The 20,644-nt window shown below is 43.9% G+C and overlaps 1 protein-coding gene across 2 annotated transcripts in view; it reads left to right on the forward strand.

Moving 5' to 3' along the window:
- Positions 1-20,644, forward strand: part of TARS2 (threonyl-tRNA synthetase 2, mitochondrial) — a 232,674-nt gene that overhangs the window by 130,784 nt on the left and 81,246 nt on the right. Inside the window, exon 9 of one of the 2 annotated variants that reach the window (XM_053705450.1) lies at positions 3,570-3,716. The exons of the other annotated variant lie outside the window; for it this stretch is intronic. Within the exon in view, the coding sequence (XP_053561425.1) occupies positions 3,570-3,716 (147 nt within the window). The remainder of the gene's footprint in view (positions 1-3,569; positions 3,717-20,644) is intronic. 2 annotated transcript variants of the gene reach the window in all.

Here is a 20,644-nt window from a genome sequence, read left to right on the forward strand (position 1 = left end):
CCTTCCTCAGGATAGGTCTTTCAAGGCCAAAAATAAACCTAATTTTCGTCCCTTTCGCAGAAACGGACCAGCCCCAAGTGCTACGTCCTCTAAGCAAGAGGGTAATACTTCTCAAGCCAAGCCAGCCTGGAGGCCAATGCAAGGCTGGAACAAAGGAAAGCAGGCCAAGAAACCTGCCACTGCTACCAAGACAGCATGAGATGTTGGCCCCCGATCCGGGACCGGATCTGGTGGGGGGCAGACTCTCTCTCTTCGCTCAGGCTTGGGCAAGAGATGTTCTGGATCCTTGGGCGCTAGAAATAGTCTCCCAAGGTTATCTTCTGGAATTCAAGGGGCTTCCCCCAAGGGGAGCTTCCACAGGTCTCAATTGTCTTCAGACCACATAAAAAAACAGGCATTCTTACATTGTGTAGAAGACCTGTTAAAAATGGGAGTGATTCATCCTGTTCCATTAGGAGAACAAGGGATGGGGTTCTACTCCAATCTGTTCGTAGTTCCCAAAAAAGAGGGAACATTCAGACCAATCTTAGATCTCAAGATCCTAAACAAGTTTCTCAAGGTTCCATCGTTCAAAATGGAAACCATTCGAACAATTCTTCCTTCCATCCAGGAAGGTCAATTCATGACCACGGTGGATTTAAAGGATGCGTATCTACATATTCCTATCCACAAGGAACATCATCGGTTCCTAAGGTTCGCATTCCTGGACAAGCATTACCAGTTTGTGGCACTTCCGTTCGGATTAGCCACTGCTCCAAGAATTTTCACAAAGGTACTAGGGTCCCTTCTAGCGGTGCTAAGACCAAGGGGCATTGCAGTAGTACCTTACTTGGACGACATTCTGATTCAAGCGTCGTCCCTTCCACAAGCAAAGGCTCACACGGACATTGTCCTGGCCTTTCTCAGATCTCACGGGTGGAAAGTGAACGTAGAAAAAAGTTCTCTATCTCCGTCAACAAGGGTTCCCTTCTTGGGAACAATAATAGACTCCTTAGAAATGAGGATTTTTCTGACAGAGGCCAGAAAATCAAAACTTCTAAGCTCTTGTCAAGTACTTCATTCTGTTCCTCTTCCTTCCATAGCGCAGTGCATGGAAGTAATAGGTTTGATGGTAGCGGCAATGGACATAGTTCCTTTTGCGCGAATTCATCTAAGACCATTACAACTGTGCATGCTCAGTCAGTGGAATGGGGATTATACAGACTTGTCTCCGACGATACAAGTAGATCAGAGGACCAGAGATTCACTCCGTTGGTGGCTGTCCCTGGACAACCTGTCACAGGGGATGAGCTTCCGCAGACCAGAGTGGGTCATTGTCACGACCGACGCCAGTCTGGTGGGCTGGGGCGCGGTCTGGGGACCCCTGAAAGCTCAGGGTCTTTGGTCTCGGGAAGAATCTCTTCTCCCGATAAATATTCTGGAACTGAGAGCGATATTCAATGCTCTCAAGGCTTGGCCTCAGCTAGCAAAGGCCAAATTCATACGGTTTCAATCAGACAACATGACGACTGTTGCATACATCAACCATCAGGGGGGAACAAGGAGTTCCCTGGCGATGGAAGAAGTGACCAAAATCATTCAATGGGCGGAGACTCACTCCTGCCACTTGTCTGCAATCCACATCCCAGGAGTGGAAAATTGGGAAGCGGATTTTCTGAGTCGTCAGACATTTCATCCGGGGGAGTGGGAACTCCATCCGGAAATCTTTGCCCAAATTACTCAGTTGTGGGGCATTCCAGACATGGATCTGATGGCCTCTCGTCAGAACTTCAAGGTTCCTTGCTACGGGTCCAGATCCAGGGATCCCAAGGCGACTCTAGTAGATGCACTAGTAGCACCTTGGACCTTCAAACTAGCTTATGTATTCCCGCCGTTTCCTCTCATCCCCAGGCTGGTAGCCAGGATCAATCAGGAGAGGGCATCGGTGATCTTGATAGCTCCTGCGTGGCCACGCAGGACTTGGTATGCAGACCTGGTGAATATGTCATCGGCTCCACCATGGAAGCTACCTTTGAGACGGGACCTTCTTGTTCAAGGTCCGTTCGAACATCCGAATCTGGTCTCACTCCAACTGACTGCCTGGAGATTGAACGCTTGATCTTATCAAAGCGAGGGTTCTCAGATTCTGTCATTGATACTCTTGTTCAGGCCAGAAAGCCTGTAACTAGAAAAATCTACCACAAAATATGGAAAAAATATATCTGTTGGTGTGAATCTAAAGGATTCCCTTGGGACAAGATAAAAATTCCTAGGATTCTATCCTTTCTTCAAGAAGGTTTGGAGAAAGGATTATCTGCAAGTTCTTTGAAGGGACAGATTTCTGCCTTATCTGTGTTACTTCACAAAAAGCTGGCAGCTGTGCCAGATGTTCAAGCCTTTGTTCAGGCTCTGGTTAGAATCAAGCCTGTTTACAAACCTTTGACTCCTCCTTGGAGTCTCAATTTAGTTCTTTCAGTTCTTCAGGGGGTTCCGTTTGAACCCTTACATTCCGTTGATATTAAGTTATCTTGGAAAGTTTTGTTTTTGGTTGCAATTTCTTCTGCTAGAAGAGTTTCAGAATTATCTGCTCTGCAGTGTTCTCCTCCTTATCTGGTGTTCCATGCAGATAAGGTGGTTTTGCGTACTAAACCTGGTTTTCTTCCGAAAGTTGTTTCTAACAAAAACATTAACCAGGAGATAGTCGTGCCTTCTTTGTGTCTGAATCCAGTTTCAAAGAAGGAACGTTTGTTGCACAATTTGGATGTTGTTCGTGCTTTAAAATTCTATTTAGATGCTACAAAGGATTTTAGACAAACATCTTCCTTGTTTGTTGTTTATTCTGGTAAAAGGAGAGGTCAAAAAGCAACTTCTACCTCTCTCTCCTTTTGGCTTAAAAGCATCATCAGATTGGCTTACGAGACTGCCGGACGGCAGCCTCCTGAAAGAATCACAGCTCATTCCACTAGGGCTGTGGCTTCCACATGGGCCTTCAAGAACGAGGCTTCTGTTGATCAGATATGTAAGGCAGCGACTTGGTCTTCACTGCACACTTTTACTAAATTTTACAAATTTGATACTTTTGCTTCTTCTGAGGCTATTTTTGGGAGAAAGGTTTTGCAAGCCGTGGTGCCTTCCATCTAGGTGACCTGATTTGCTCCCTCCCTTCATCCGTGTCCTAAAGCTTTGGTATTGGTTCCCACAAGTAAGGATGACGCCGTGGACCGGACACACCTATGTTGGAGAAAACAGAATTTATGTTTACCTGATAAATTACTTTCTCCAACGGTGTGTCCGGTCCACGGCCCGCCCTGGTTTTTTAATCAGGTCTGATAATTTATTTTCTTTAACTACAGTCACCACGGTATCATATGATTTCTCCTATGCAAATATTCCTCCTTTACGTCGGTCGAATGACTGGGGAAGGCGGAGCCTAGGAGGGATCATGTGACCAGCTTTGCTGGGCTCTTTGCCATTTCCTGTTGGGGAGGAGAATATCCCACAAGTAAGGATGACGCCGTGGACCGGACACACCGTTGGAGAAAGTAATTTATCAGGTAAACATAAATTCTGTTTTTCTTATATTATAATAGAACTCATCATCCTTTTGGAAAGGTGATACCGCACTAGATGCACTGCAAAGGGTCTATGGCATATCCTTCCCTGATAGTAAACAACTAAAAGACTGGCAGAAAGCACGGGAGGAAGCCATTAACAGAGACCACCGTAAAATAGGAAAGGTAACAATTCTGCATGTACTAAGCCACAAAATACCATTTAGCACTATAGTAGCAAGGTTTAAATATTTGCTTTCTAAAAACACTAAAATAAACTCAGATACTAAGGAATATATTGATGTAGTAAGAACATTTACAGACTTCTTTATGTACGAAGTTCAAGTGGTATCAAATGGAATATACATTGAAACCCCCAAATTTTCTTTTCTTTATAAATGGAAAGAGTCCACAGCTGCATTCATTACTTTTGGGAATTTAGAACCTGGCCACGAGGAGGAGGCAAAGACACTCCAACCAAAGGCTTAAATACCTCCCCCACTTCCCTCATCCCCCAGTCATTCTTTGCCTTTCGTCCCAGGAGGTTGGCAGAGAAGTGTCAGAAGTTTTCGATAGTCTCTTATGGAGGGTAGTACTCTTCGGCATGGGACTGGAGTTTTAAGTAGTCCTGTCAGCCTCTCAGTGAGATCATGGATGAAAGTTAGAGTCCGGAGATGCAGGGAGAGTCTTTCTGCAAAACCATCCTGACTCATATTAACAGCTCCACAAACAATTAGCGTTGACGAGTTTCGCTGCCTGCTTTTTTCTCTCAAGTCCATGGAGAAGCAACGCTACTATCTGTCACACTTGAAGGGCTGTTCCATGACGTAGATTCCGGTAAGATCGCTTCATTTTATTTTCATCATGGATGTATTGTAATTACAACTGTTTATCCGAGAGGGGCTGCAACATTTCGGGGATAACTTTAACATAGGGTCTCAGTGAGGCTCCTTTTTGTATCTAGGAATCAAGGGTTAATATCTCCTGGGGGGGGGAGGGGTTATTGAACAGGGGGGGTTTATAATCATGTTTATGTGATTCTGTCTGCTACTGTGTAGTTTTGTTTCGGCTCATGGCTATTTTGGAACATAACGGCCTATGTCTAGTGACGTGGCCTTTACGGTCGGGCGCGCTTTTGCATGGACTGCACAGTTTACCTTATGACCGGGCGTGGCCACATTTTGGCTCTCCATTTCCGCATTCCTGACAGTGTCGCGACAGAGAAATACTGGTCCGCTGGTGTCTGGTTCCCTGGAGATGGTGAGTGCCCCAGCCATTGGGGATGTAAGGTGCCGTTTAGATTTTTCTTATTGGTCCATTATTCTGATTTTTTTGGAGACGGATGTCTCTGATTCAGACTCTACTTATTGCAAAGAATATGAATTGGCCCAGGTGATACATGCCCATCAGTTCCGAATGCCGTTTTAGAGTGTTCTGTTCCTCAGGATTGGGGAATCAGGTGCCCACTGAGCCATCGGCCTCTGGGGATTCTATTTCCCACGAGGCGAGTTCCCTACCACCAACTCTTACTACGCATGCAGGTAACCTGAATGCTATTTATCATCCAGTTCAGCCCTCCGGGGGAGCGACTGCTCCTGAGGCCTCAGGGGGTTAACCTTTGGGGCCGGTGTTTTCTTTTGTCCTGGCAGAGGTATGTTGCACCTTTTGTTATAGACTGCCGCGCCTTCGTGTTCTACTGAGGCACGTTTTTGGCGTTGCTGAAGGATCCCACTCTTAATGGGTCTGGGGATTTTTAGTCTTAATCTTCAACTGGCTTGCATGCATAGACGTAAGGGGATGAAGTAATCTTCTTATAGTCTTTGTAATTTGTATATCCTTTTCCAGTTCTGAGCTTGGAAGTCTCGGACCCCTGTTGGGCTGGTCCTCTGGGTCTGTCCGTTCTTCCTGTGCGATAACCTACGGGTTGCCTTATCTTTTATTTTAATCCGGTGAGGATAATTTTATTTGGTAGAAAGCTCATGTTGTGATGTTTCCTTCGGGAACCTTCTTCTCTGGAATTGATACTCACAATTTTGTGGTTGCACTGTTTACTTTTACAAAGGTTTGTTCAAGAGTGAGGACGTACTAGTCCTATGTTCTGTCTGACTGGTCTTTATCCCTCAATCTCGGGGGAGACTCTATGTGGCCTTGACAGTGCTGGGGCCCTTGGTTTCAGGATGGCCCTGACTGGGTACAAATCCTTCTGTCTTTGAGGCCTAGTTCATACACGTGTGGCGCCTTTTTATGTCCGGCTGGTCCGGTGATGGCGCCTAGTGATCACAATATGATTTGTGTTGTTTACTTGTTTTATTTTACAAGCTTCAACTAGCATCCTGAGAGGACTTGATGGTCTGTGGTTGCTTAGGGGCATGGGGGATTGGTTCAGTCCTCATTCGCCTTTCAATCTAGTGGGCCGGGGCTCCGTTGAGATCCGCGGCGACATGCTCAGTCGTTTCCAATTTTTCCGGGAACTAGAGTGTTCCTTCCTGTTGTGGGTTGGAGATTTGGAGGATTTATTTCCTTCATACCGCCGTTCTTACGGTTTTTCCTTTCATGGTCTAATTTGAAAGTGTCCTTTTCTGACTTGTTCCTTTTAGAGGTTCTCTTCCTTTGGTTCGAGACTTTCTGGACTACATCCATTTTTTCTTGTGGCATTGGCTGCTTAATTAGGAAGTGAAGGCCGTTAGTTGTCTCCATATCAGGGGCGATAGGAGGTGTTGTCTCTTTTTCCAACCTTTTTGCTTAGGGGATGTTTTTCTGCCTGGGTTCGGAATGCTTTGCATCCTTCTGTGGTCCTCTGGAACGTTAATCTGAAAGGATTATGGAGTCTCGCCTTTCTTTCTACTCTCTCCTTTGGGTGACTCTGTTCTCGTACTCATTTCCCTTAGTGTTGCCCTTGGGACCTTTGGGTTCTAGAGAAATTAAGGGGGGTGTTGACCTCCAGCTAAGGGTGTTCTCTTCCCTTTGGGCTGGGAATTACGAGAGAGTCCTGTACCCGTTCTCCGGGTTCCCCGGTTTTCATCCCCTGTGAGGTCTGATTGCTTCAGACGGGGTATCTTGTGTTTCCTGGCAGTGTCGTTCATTCTAGGACGATTCTGTGTCCAGGGTTCTTGTCTTGAATTCTTCTTGGATGTCTGGAGACTTATGATCCTGTGGAATGGTTCGGGACGACCTAGTTTTTTCAGGGACCCTATGTTGCAACATAGGGGCTAGCTCATTGGGCTTCCAAGCAGGAAGGCCAGAGTTCACATCCACCTTCGGGTACTGGATATAAACTTTAAGGCCTGAATTGTCCTTCGGAAAGAATGTGTTCCTCTTCATGGGGAGTTTTTCTCTGTTGGGTAAACAGTGGTGTCTGGATGATTTTTTCATTCGGTCCGTGTTTTGATCATACTATGGATTCATGTCTTATGGACATGTATACTGTTCTTATCTGTGCCCTTCCCTTTGGAGGGGATAGTTTGTCTTCCTTATGAGCTGGGGTTTCCTCTCTCTGGAGGGTCATCGTCCTGCCCTGTGTGTAGGAGGTTGGATGGCTTATTTCTGTAAGGGGCAGCATCTGCTCCTCTACGGGCTCTGTTTCACCTGTTGGAAATCGATCTCTCTACGTAGAGACTCTTAAGAGAGTTGTGACAGGTCTTCTTACGGATCTATTGCTCTTTTCTCTGTTCCAGGTCCTAGGGGGTTCTCCTTGGGAGTGCCTTATTTTGGAGGAGCGGTTTGGGTTGGCACCCAAGCTCTGTTGGGGTGGGTGAATCCCCCCTTTTCTTTCCTTTCCCTGGGGGCTTGTGGTTGGGGTCTTTCTGTCCCCCCTGTCTATCAGACATGTCTGTCGCTTGGCTGGTCCAGTGTTGGAGCAGGATCTGAGATCTGTTTCTCTGCTAATTCGTCCTCAGAGCATTCAAGGTACGGTAAGCCTCTTGAGGTTTCTACTTTCTCCACGTTCAAGTTTGTGGGAAGGACTGGCGGCTCTTAGATAGCCTGCAACGTTATTGGCTGGTTAGTGGATTCTTAGCAATCTGAAGGATCCTATCTTCAGCTGCTTTTTACTTGCCCTGCAAGTATTTAAGTTTCATGGTCATTTTTAGATGACTGCAGCGTGCAAAGTTTTTGATTCAGGTGTTGTTCGTCAGACCTACCAGAGCTTGCTACACGAGGTTGCACTGCGTTAGGGGAATATCCTCTCTCTGTGTTTTTTTTCTTTCATGTAATTAGCAAGAGTCCATGAGCTAGTGACGTATGGGATATACATTCCTACCAGGAGGGGCAAAGTTTCCCAAACCTTAAAATGCCTATAAATACACCCCTCACCACACCCACAATTCAGTTTTACAAACTTTGCCTCCGATGGAGGTGGTGAAGTAAGTTTGTGCTAGATTCTACGTTGATATGCGCTCCGCAGCAAGTTGGAGCCCGGTTTTCCTCTCAGCGTGCAGTGAATGTCAGAGGGATGTGAGGAGAGTATTGCCTATTTGAATGCAGGGATCTCCTTCTACGGGGTCTATTTCATAGGTTCTCTGTTATTGGTCGTAGAGATTCATCTCTTACCTCCCTTTTCAGATCGACGATATACTCTTATATATACCATTACCTCTGCTGATTCTCGTTTCAGTACTGGTTTGGCTTTCTACAAACATGTAGATGAGTGTCCTGGGGTAAGTAAATCTTATTGTCTGTGACACTCTAAGCTATGGTTGGGCACTTTGTTTATAAAGTTCTAAATATATGTATTCAAACATTTATTTGCCTTGACTCAGAATGTTCAACTTTCCTTATTTTTCAGACAGTCAGTTTCATATTTGGGATAATGCATTTGAATTAATCATTTTTTCTTACCTTCAAAAATTTGACTCTTTTTTTCCTGTGGGCTGTTAGGCTTGCGGGGGCTGAAAATGCTTCATTTTATTGCGTCATTCTTGGCGCGGACTTTTTTGGCGCAAAAATTCTTTTCCGTTTCCGGCGTCATACGTGTCGCCGGAAGTTGCGTCATTTTTTGACGTTATTTTGCGCCAAAAATGTCGGCGTTCCGGATGTGGCGTCATTTTTGGCGCCAAAAGCATTTAGGCGCCAAATAATGTGGGCGTCTTATTTGGCGCTAAAAAATAAGGGCGTCGCTTTTTTCTCCACATTATTTAAGTCTTATTTTTTTCATTGCTTCTGGTTGCTAGAAGCTTGTTCTTTGGCATTTTTTTCCCATTCCTGAAACTGTCATTTAAGGAATTTGATCAATTTTGCTTTATATGTTGTTTTTTCTCTTACATATTGCAAGATGTCTCACGTTGCATCTGAGTCAGAAGATACTACAGGAAAATCGCTGTCTAGTGCTGGAGCTATCAAGCTAAGTGTATCTGCTATAATTTTTGGTATCTGTTTCTCCAGCTGTTGTTTGTATTGCATGTCATGACAAACTTATTAATGCAGATAAAATTTCCTTTAGTACTGTTACATTACCTGTTGCTGTTCCGTCAACATCTAATTTTCAGAGTGTTCCTGATAAACATAAGAGATTTTATTTTTTAAATCCATTAAGAAGACTATGTCTGTTATTTCTCCTTCTAGTTTACATAAAAGTCTTTTAAAACTTTTTCAGATGAATTTTTAAATTTTTAAATGAACATCATCATTCTGATACTGATAATGGTTCTTCTGGTTCAGAGGTTTCTGTCTCAGAGGTTGATGCTGATAAATCTTTGTATTTGTTCAAGATGGAATTTATTCGTTCTTTATTTAAAGAAGTATTAATTGCATTAGAAATAGAGGATTCTGGTCCTCTTGATACTAAATCTAAACGTTTAATTAAGGTTTTTAAATCTCCTGTAGTTATTCCAGAAGTGTTTAATGTCCCTGATGCTATTTCTGAAGTAATTTCCAGGGAATGGAATTATTTGGGTAATTCTTTTACTCCTTCTAAACGTTTAAGCAATTATATCCTGTGCCATCTGACAGATTAGAGTTTTTTTGGGACAAAATCCCTAAGGTTATGGGGCTGTCTCTACTCCTGCTAAATGTGCTACTATTCCTACGGTAGATAGTAATTCATTTTAAGGATCCTTTAGATAGGAAAATTGAATCCTTTCTAAGAAAAGCTTACTTATGTTCAGGTAATCTTCTTAGACCTGCTATATTTTTAGCGGATGTTGCTGCAGCTTCAACTTTTTGGTTAGAAGCTTTAGCGCAACAAGTAACAGATCATAATTTTATAGCATTATTATTATTCTATAACATGCTAATAATTTTATTGGTGATACCATCTTTTGATATCATTAGAGTGGATGTCAGGTATATGTCTCTAGCTATTTTAGCTAGAAAAGCTTTATGGATTAAACTTGGAATGCTGATATGTCTTCTAAGTCTACTTTGCTTTCCTTTTCTTTCCAGGGTAATAAATTATTATTTCAACTGTTTCTGGAAGGAAGGGAACTTTTTTACCAAAGGGTAAAAAATCTAAGGTAAATTTAGGTCTAATAATCATTTTTCGTTCCTTTCCTCACAATAAGGAACAAAAGCCTGATCCTTCATCCTCAGGAGCGGTATCAGTTTGGAAACTATTTCCAGTTTGGAATATATCCAAGCCTTATAGAAAACCTATAGCCAGCTCCTAAGTACCCATGAAGGTGCGGACCTTATTCCAGCTCAGCTGGTATGGGGCAGATTACGTTTTCTTCAAAGAAATTTTGATCAATTCCGTTCTCAATTTCTGGTTTTAGAACATTGTTTCAGAAAGGTACAGCATTGGCTTCAGTTAAGGCCTCCTGCTAAGAGATTTTTTTCTTTCCCGTGTCCCAGTTAACACAGCAAAGGCTCAGCATTTCTGAAATGTGTTTCAGATCTAGAGTTGGCTGGAGTAATTATGCCAGTTCCAGTTCTGGAACAGGGGCTGGGGTTTTATTTTATCTCTTCATTGTACCAAAGAAGGTCAATTCCTTCAGACCAGTTCCGGATCTATCAATATTGAATCGTTATGTAAGGATACCAACATTCAGTTTCTGTAGGACTGTCCTGCCTTTTGTTTAGCAAGGGCATTATATGTCTACAATAGATTTACAGGATGTGTATCTGCATATTCCGATTCATCCAGATCACTTTTAGTGTCTGAGATTCTCTTTTTAGACAAGCATTACCAGTTTTGTGGCTCTACCGTTTGGCCTAGCCTCAGTTCCAAGAATTTTTTTCAAAGATTCTCGGTGCCCTTCTTTCTGTAATCAGAGAACAGGGTTTTGGTATTTCCTTATTGGACGATATCTGGGTACTTGCTCAGTCTTCTCATTTTCGAAGAATCTCATATGAATCGACTTGTGTTGTTTCTTCAAGTTCATGGTTGGAGGATCAATTTACCAATCAGTTCATTGATTCCTCAGACAAGGGTAACCTTTTTAGGTTTCTAGAATAGATTCAGTGTCTATGACTCTGTCCTTGTCAGACAAGAGAAGTTTAACATTGATATCAGCTTGTCAAAACCTTCAGTCACAATCATTCCCTTTGGTAGCCTTATGCATGGAAATTTTAGGTCTTAGGACTGCCGCATCAGATGCGATCTCCTTTGCTCGTTTTCACATGCGACCTCTTCAGCTCTGTATGCTGAACCAATGGTGCAGGGATTACTCAAAGATATCTCACTTAATATCTTTAAACCGATTATACGACACTCTCTGACATGGTGGACAGATCACCATCGTTTAGTTCAGGGGGCTTCTTTGTTCTTCCGACCTGGACTATAATCTCAACAGATGCAAGTCTTACAGGTTGGGGAGCTGTGTGGGGGTATCTGACGGCACAAGGGGTTTGGGAATCTCAGGAGGTGAGATTTCCGATCAATATTTTGGAACTCCGTGCAATTTCAGAGCTCTTCAGTCTTGGCCTCTTCTGAAGAGAGAGTTGTTCATTTGTTTTCAGATAGACAATGTCACAACTGTGGCATACATCAATCATCAAGGAGGGACTCACAGTCCTCTGGCTATGAAAGAAGTATCTCGAATTTTGGTTTGGGCGGAATCCAGCTCCTGTCTAATCTCTGCGGTTCATATCCCAGGTATGGACAATTGGAAAGCGGATTATCTCAGTCGCCAAACGTTGCACCTGGGCGAATGGTCTTCACCCAGAGGTATTTCCTCAGATTGTTCAAATGTGGGAACTCCCAGAAATAGATCTGATGGCTTCTCATCTAAACAAGAAACTTCCCTGGTATCTGTCCGGATCCAGGGATCCTCGGGCGGCGGCAGTGGATGCATTATCTCTTCCTTAAAAGTGTCATCCTGCCTATATCTTTCCGCCTCTAGTTCTTCTTCTAAGGGTATTCTCCAATATTCTAAGGAATGCTAGTTTGTCCTGCTGGTAGCTCCAGCATGGCCTCACAGGTTTTGGTATGCAGATCTTGTCCGGATGGCCTCTTGCCAGCTGTGGACTCTTCCGTTAAGACCAGTCTTCTGTCTCAAGGTTCTTTTTTCCATCAGGATCTCAAAACCTTAATTTTAAGGTGTGGAATTTGAACGCTTGATTCTTGGTCAAAGAGGTTTCTCTGACTCTGTGATTGATACTATGTGACAGGCTCGTAAATCTGTATCTAGAGAGATATATTATAGAGTCTGGAAGACTTATATTTCTTCAGGATGGTTTAGATAAAGGTTTGTCCGCAAGTTTCTTGAAAGACAAATCTCTGCTCTTTCTGTTCTTTTTCACAGAAGGATTGCTAATCTTCCTGATATTCATTGTTTTGTACAAGCTTTGGTTCGTATAAAACCTGTCATTAAGTCAATTTCTCCTCCTTGGAGTTTGAATTTGGTTCTGGGGGCTCTTCAAGCTCCTCCTTTTGAACCCATGCATTCTTTGGTCATTATATTACTTTCTTGGAAAGTTTTGTTTCTTTTGGCCATCTCTTCTGCCAGAAGAGTCTCTGAATTATCTACTCTTTTTTGTGAGTCTCCTTTTCTGATTTTGCATCAGGATAAGGCGGTGCTGCGAACTTCTTTTGAATTTTTTACCTAAGGTTGTGAATTCTAACAACATTAGTAGAGAAATTGTGGTTCCTTCATTATGTCCTAATCCTATGAATTCTAAGGAGAAATCATTGCATTCTTTGAATGCTGTTAGAGCTTTGTAATATTATGTTGAAGCTATTAAGTCTTTCCGAAAGACTTCTAGTCTATTTGTCATCTTTTCCGGTTCTAGAAAAGATCAGAAAGCTTCTGCCATTTCTTTGGCATCTTGGTTGAAATCTTTATTTCATCATGCCTATGTTGAGTCGGGTAACACTCCGCCTCAAAGGATTACAGCTCATTCTACTAGGTTAGTTTCTACTTCCTGGGCGTTTAAGAATGAAGCTTCGGTTGATCAGATTTGCAAAACAGCAACTTGGTCCTCTTTGCATACTTTTACTAAATTCTACCATTTTGATGTGTTTTCTTCTTCTGAAGCAGTTTTTGGTAGAAACGTACTTCAGGCAGTGGTTTCAGTTTGAATCTTCTGCTTATGTTTTTTCATTAAAAATTTTATTCTGGGTGTGGATTATTTTCAGCAGGAATTGGCTGTCTTTATTTTATCCCTCCCTCTCTAGTGACTCTTGTGTGGAAAGATCCACATCTTGGGTAATCATTATCCCATACGTCACTAGCTCATGGACTCTTGCTAATTACATGAAAGAAAACATAATTTATGTAAGAACTTACCTGATAAATTCATTTCTTTCATATTAGCAAGAGTCCATGAGGCCCGCCCTTTTTTGTGGTGGTTTTGATTTTTTTGTATAAAGCACAATTATTCCAATTCCTTATTTTATATGCTTTCGCACTTTTTTCTTATCACCCCACTTCTTGGCTATTCGTTAAACTGAATTGTGGGTGTGGTGAGGGGTGTATTTATAGGCATTTTAAGGTTTGGGAAACTTTGCCCCTCCTGGTAGGAATGTATATCCCATACGTCACTAGCTCATGGACTCTTGCTAATATGAAAGAAATGAATTTATCAGGTAAGTTCTTACATAAATTATGTTTTTTCTGGAGTTCCTTATGCTTGCTGGACAGCTAGCTCAGCATACTAATGCACTGTGGCTACTCTGCACTGTAGCAAACCGAGGGTTGCAAGTTCGACCCCAGGCGAGGTCTACTCAGCCTTTTCTCCTTTCAAGGTTGATAAGATGAGCAGAGCCTTGAGTCCCTTAAGGGGGATTAGCAGCGCTTTACAGGTACACTTATGTTTTCTCCGTGTCATTTCTTCATTGTGGAAGAATACGGTAGCTTGTTCCCTTTCTTTAGTAAGGGGTGTGTTGTTTGGAGACAGACTGCTGTGCGACGTTGTCTCCTAGAGGCTGTTGACTCAGTCGAGTCTAGTTCCTGCGGTCTCTAGCAAGGCTTGTGGACTATCTGCGGGTCAGTGTCCTTGGGCTTTTTCCTTTCTTTTCAAAGTTCTTGGCTTCAGACGAAGCAGGATTTTGTTGAGTAGGAGTTTTCAGGGCTGGTGCCCTCAGAATGGGTGGCCTCTTGTACCATCCCGTTTTTGCATTCAGTGTCCTCTATAGCTTGGGTATTGTTTTCCCAAAAGTAATGAATGCAGCTGTGGACTCTTTCCATTTATGAAGAAAAACTTAAAGGGACAGTCAACACCAGAATTTTTGTTGTTTAAAAAGAAAGATAATCCATTTATTACCCATTCCCCAGTTTTGCATAACCAACACTGTTATAGAAATACACTTTTTACCTCTATGATTATCTTGTATCTAAGCCTCTGCAGACTGCCCCCTTATTTAAGTTCTTTTGACAGACTTGCTTTTTAGCCAATCTGTGCTCACTCTAGGGTAACTTCACGTGCATGAGCTCAATGTTATCTATATGAAACACATGAACTAATGCCCTCTAGTGGCCAAAATGCATTCAGATTAGAGGCAGTCTTCAAGGTCAAGAAATTAGCATATGAATCTCCTAGAATTAGCTTTCAACTAAGAATACCAAAAGAACAAAGCAAAATTGGTGATAAATGTAAATTGGAAGGTTGTTTAAAATTACATTCGCTTTTTAAATCATGAAAGTTTTTTGGGAGTTGACTGTCTCTTTAAATTATGCTTACCTGATCATTTTCTTTTCTTCAGATGGAAAGAGTCCTCAGCTCCCTGCCCGTATTTTTTCTGTGGGGCGTCTGTATTTTTGTTCTTCTGGCACCTTTTCACCCTGATATTTATTCTACTGTTCCTTGTTCCCTCAGCAGAATGACTGGGGGATGAGGAAAGTGGGGGAGGTATTTAAGCCTTTGTCTCCTCCTTGTGGCCAGGTTCTGAATTCCCAAAAGTAATGAATGCAGCTGTGGACTCTTTCCATCTGAAGAAAAGTAAATTATCAGGTAAGCATAATTTAAGTTTTCGTTATTTGGATAGAACATACATTTTATTAAACAACTTTCCAATTTACTTCTATTCTCAAATTTGCTTCATTCTCTTGTTATCCTTTGCTAAAGGAACATCATTGCGCTACAGGTGGTTAGTGCAATACATTTAGTTAGCCAATCACAAGAGACAAATGTGTGCAGGCACCAATCAGCAGCTAGCTCCCACTAGTGTATGATATGTGCGTATTCTTTTTCAACAAAGAATACCAAGAATAAGGAGTACATTTAAAAATAGAAGTAAATTTATAAGTGTCGTAAAATTACATGCTCTATCTGAATCGTACAAATTTAATTTGGACTTTCCTATCCCTTTAAGTGTTTGTATCAACCTAATTTTCGCAAAATTCTAATTACTGTTTGGTCAGCTGCTTAAAACAAAGGGCTCCATTTATCATTCCAATTCTCCTATATTTTGTCCTAAAAGTTCTCATTAGAAATAATTCCTCTATTTATCATTCAAAAATACGCCTAAAATTGGAAAAGTTCGACTGTAAAATTCTCCTACTCCGTTCTCACTCTCCTTGGAGGACATGTTCTCCAAAAAAGGGTTAAATTAGATCTTTTTAGTCGTATTTCATATAGTTCTCATAATTTTCCTAGTTACAAATTTATCATTTATATTCTCCTGTGGAGGACTGAAAGTTCTCCTGCAAGTTCCTGCATTAAAGCTCTCCATAGCTACAGTGGAGAACAGCATTAGAAATCTATTCTCTACCAGTTGTAGAAGCAGTTACGCAAAAAAGGGCTCTACAAGGTACAAAAATTATTTATAACAAAGCACAATAATAATGGTTATTGGAGCGCAATAATAATTTATGATGGAGGGAAAGCGCTAAAATTGAAGCACAAAAACAATGAAAATGTAGATCTATTTTCTTATATGAAAGTTTGCTGAAGAGGGGCGTTAACCAAAGCTACTAGGAAGCAGGGCCGGCCCTAGCCATTGCGGGGCCCAAGGCAGGGTGACATAATGGGGCCCCCTTTGTCTCCGTATCCAACCCCGCCCAGTCTCCACCTCCAACCCCGCCCCCAGTTTTTAAAATTAATTTAAAAAAAAATGAGAGAAAAATAAAGTAAAGGTAATGCACAACATTTTAAAACAACAAAACAAAACAAATCCACTAATGTGGAGCACTATAGCATTGTATATACTGAAATAAACCATTTGTACTATTGGAACAACTGTTTATGTATATAATGAAGAATTATGTTGACAATTAGGGACAGTTGAGTTGAACTGGGCCTTATTTTGTGTTTTCTTATGATAACAGGAACATTACAGAGATGCCAGGGCCGGCCCTAGCAAGTGCAGGTCCATAGGCAGAATGACAGCGCAGTGGCCTCTACCCAGAACAATAAATACTTAAAGAAATGGGGCAACCGCACACACACACACCCCCACCAACCACACCCACCAACCAACCAACCACACACACACCCACCAACCAACCACACACACACACACCAACCAACCAACCACACACACACACACACCAACCAACCAACCACACACACCAACCAACCACACACACACTAAAGGGTAATAGAAATACTTGTAAACTTTTGATGTTATTGCTTTATTTAGAATACCAAGGTATGGCAGCTACCTGTTGTAATAAAGTTTGATTCATAGCCCCAACCATTATAGAAAGCAGTTAGGTAGTGTACATTGTGCATTTTATATGCAACTGAAAACAAATCTGGCAATACATTTAAACAAAAAGTACCTTCGCTACATCAAGTTACAATGAAGGTAAAGTTTAACTTTGCAGTTACATTCTTTGATGTAGACATTAGACATTGATGTCCAATATCCACATAATCTTACAGATGTTAATACCATGAAAACCCAAAGCAAAATGTATAGAAATGGGAAGCAACTGAAATGGTGTAAATTGCTTAAGCTTAGTTGCAGACAGGTACTTACTGTAACTAAGGCAAGCTGGTTAGCTGCAAATTACAGTTGTGTATTTACTTAATACAATTTAAAAACCATATCTTGATGTATTGTGACACATGATGGTATGCCAAGCTTTGTTATTGAGCTTTTATTGGTGACACCTCACGTAACATGCACCACACCAATAGGAATCAGCGGTCAAATCATAAATGATATCCCAGCCCCACTGCAATAAAATGATGCCCCCAGCACCCCTGCAATAAAATGATGCTCCCAGCAATAAAATGATGCCCCCAGCACCCTAGCAATAAAATGATGCTCCCAGCAATAATCTGATGCCCCCAGCACACTTGCAATAAAATGATGCTCCCAGCCCCCCTCTGTAATAAATTATTCCCCAGCAATAAAATGATGCTCCCAGCCCCCCTCTGTAATAAAATATGACCCAGCAATGAATGATGCTCCCAGCCCCCCTCTGTAATAAAATTATGCCCCCAGCAATAAATGATGCTCCCAGCAATAAAATTATGCCCCCAGCAATAAATGATTCCCCCCAGCACCCCTGCAATAAAATGATGCTCCCAGCCCCCCTCTGTAATAAATTATGCCCCAGCAATAAAATGATGCTCCCAGCCCCCCTCTGTAATAAATTATGCCCCAGCAATAAAATGATGCTCCCAGCCCCCCTCTGTAATAAATTATGCCCCCTGCAATAAAATGATGCTCCCAGCCCCCCTGCAATAAAATTATGCCCCCCGCAATAAAATGATTCCCCCCAGCACCCCTGCAATAAAATTATGCTCCCAGTCCCCCTGCAATAAAATGGTGCTCCCCGCCCCCCTCTGTAATAAATGATGCCCCTGCAATAAAATGATGCTCCCAGCCCCCCTGCAATAAAATGATGCTCCCAGCCCCCCTGCAATAAAATGATGCTCCCAGCCCCCTGCAATAAAATGATGCTCCCAGCCCCCTGCAATAAAATGATGCTCCCAGCCCCCCTGCAATAAAATGATGTTCCCAGCCCCCCTGCAATAAAATGATGTTCCCAGCCCCCCTGCAATAAAATGATGTTCCCAGCCCCCCTGCAATAAAATGATGTTCCCAGCCCCCCTGCAATAAAATGATGCTCCCAGCCATCCTGCAATAAAATGATGCCCCCAGCCCCCCTGCAATAAAATGATGCCCCCAGCCCCCCTGCAATACAATGATGCCCCCAGCCCCCTGCAATAAAATGATGCCCCCAGCCCTCCTGCAATAAAATTATGCCTCCAGCCATAAGTGATGCCCCCAGCAGCTCCCCTGCAATAAAATGATGCCCCCATCCCAGCTGCAATAAAATGATGCCCCCAGCAGCCCCCTGCAATAAAATGATGCCCCAGCCCCCCTGCAATAAATGATGCCCATAGCAATAAAATGATTTAGCCCCCAGTCCAGCCCCCCTGCAATAAAATGATGCCCCCAGTAATAAAATGATTTCCTCAGCCCCCCTGCAATAAAATTATGCCCCCAGCCTCCCCTACAATAAAATGATGCCCCCAGCCGCCCTGCAATAAAATGATGCTCCCAGCCCCCCTGCAATAAAATGATGCCCCCAGCCCTCCCGCAATAAAATTATGCCTCCAGCCATAAGTGATGCCCCCAGCAGCCCCCCTGCAATAAATGATGCCCCCAGCCCCCCTGCAATAAATGATGCCCATAGCAATAAAATTAAGCCCCCAGGCCAGCCCCCCTGCAATAAAATGATGCACCCAGCAATAAAATGTTGCCCCCAGCCTCCCCTGCAATAAAATGATGCCCCCAGCCATAAGTGATGCCCCCAGCCAGCCCCCCCCGCTATAAACTGATGCCCCCAGCCAGCCCCCCCTACAATAAAATGATGCCCCCAGCCTGCCCCCCTGCAATAAAATGATGCCCCCAGCCTGCCCCCCCTGCAATAAAATGATGCCCCCAGCCTGCCCCCCCTGCAATAAAATGATGCCCCCAGCCAGCCCCCCTGCAATAAAATGATGCCCCCAGCCATAAGTGATGCCCCCAGCCAGCCCCCCCGCTATAAAATGATGCCCCCAGCCTGCCCCCCTGCAATAAAATGATGCCCCCAGCCAGCCCCCCCTGCAATAAATTGATGCCCCCAGCCAGCCCCCCTGCATTAAAATGATGCCCCCAGCCAGCCCCCCCTGCAATAAAATGATGCTCCCAGCCAGCCCCCCCCTGCAATAAAATGATGCTCCCAGTCAGCTCCCCTGCAATAAAATGATGCCCCCAGCCAGCCCCCCCTGCAATAAAATGATGCCCCCAGCCAGCCCCCCCTGCAATAAAATGATGCCCCCAGCCAGCCCCCCTGCAATAAAATGATGCCCCCAGCCAGCCCCCCCTGCAATAAAATGATGCCCCCAGCCAGCCCCCCTGCAATAAAATGATGCCCCCAGCCAGCCCCCCTGCAATAGAATGATGCCCCCAGCCAGCCCCCCCTGCAATAAAATGATGCCCCCAGCCAGCCCCCCCTGCAATAAAATGATGCCCCCAGCCAGCCCCCCCTGTAATAAAATTATGCCCCCAGCCAGCCCCCCTTCAATAAAATGATGCCCCCAGCCAGCCCCCCTGCAATAAAATGATGCCCCCAGCCAACCCCCCTGCAATGAAATGATGCCCCCAGCCTGTCCCCCTGCAATAAAATGATGCCCCCAGCCAGCCCCCCTGCAATAAAATTATGCCCCCAGCCTGCCCCCTGCAATAAAATTATGCCCCCAGCCAGCCCTCCTGCAATAAAATTATGCCCCCAATCAGCCCCCCGCAATAAAATTATGCCCCCAGCCAGCCCCCCCTGCAATAAAGTGATGCCCCCAGCCAGCCCCCCCTGCAATAAAATGATGCCCCAGCCAGCCCCCCCTGCAATAAAATGATGCCCCCAGCCAGCCCCCACCTGCAATAAAATGATGCCCCCAGCCAGCTCCCCTGCAATAAAATGATGCCCCCAGCCAGCCCCCCTGCAATAAAATGATGCCCCCAGCCAACCCCCCCTGCAATAAAATGATGCTCCCAGCCAGCCCCCCTGCAATAAAATGATACCCCCAGCCAGCCCCCCTGCAATAAAATGATGCTCCCAGTCAGCCCCCCTGCAATAAAATGATGCCCCCAGCCAGCCCCCCTGCAATAGAATGATGCCCCCAGCCAGCCCCCCCTGCAATAAAATGATGCCCCCAGCCTGCCCCCTGCAATAAAATGATGCCCCCAGCCAGCCCCCCTGCAATAAAATGATGCTCCCAGTCAGCCCCCCTGCAATAAAATGATGCCCCCAGCCTGTCCCCCTGCAATAAAATGATGCCCCCAGCCAGCCACCCTGCAATAAAATGATGCCCCCAGCCTGCCCCTGCAATAAAATTATGCCCCCAGCCAGCCCTCCTGCAATAAAATTATGCCCCCAATCAGCCCCCCGCAATAAAATTATGCCCCCAGCCAGCCCCCCCTGCAATAAAATGATGCCCCCAGCTAGCCCCCCCTGCAATAAAATGATGCCCCCACCTGCAGCCACCTCTTTTAGCTGAATGATTGTAGAATAATATATATCCTCCAATCATTCAGATCTCCACCCACCAATGATTGCCTGCCTTTCAGTCACCTGTGCCTCCGCTAAATATTTCTATTGGTTTATATATGATTGACATGGAGAAATAAGGAGAGGATACTAATCCGACTGGAGAAATGTATCATTATTTCTCCTCAGCTCTCCTATGGTGAAAAAATATACTTTTTTATGATAAATACAGGCGCACATGTGCACCTCTCCTAAGGAGAGTTGTGGAGAACTGATAGTAGAACAGAAAGAAGAATTCCCCCAAATGATTGA

Source organism: Bombina bombina, chromosome 1, assembly GCF_027579735.1.
Source record: "Bombina bombina isolate aBomBom1 chromosome 1, aBomBom1.pri, whole genome shotgun sequence".
Taxonomy (NCBI): Eukaryota; Metazoa; Chordata; class Amphibia; order Anura; family Bombinatoridae; genus Bombina; species Bombina bombina.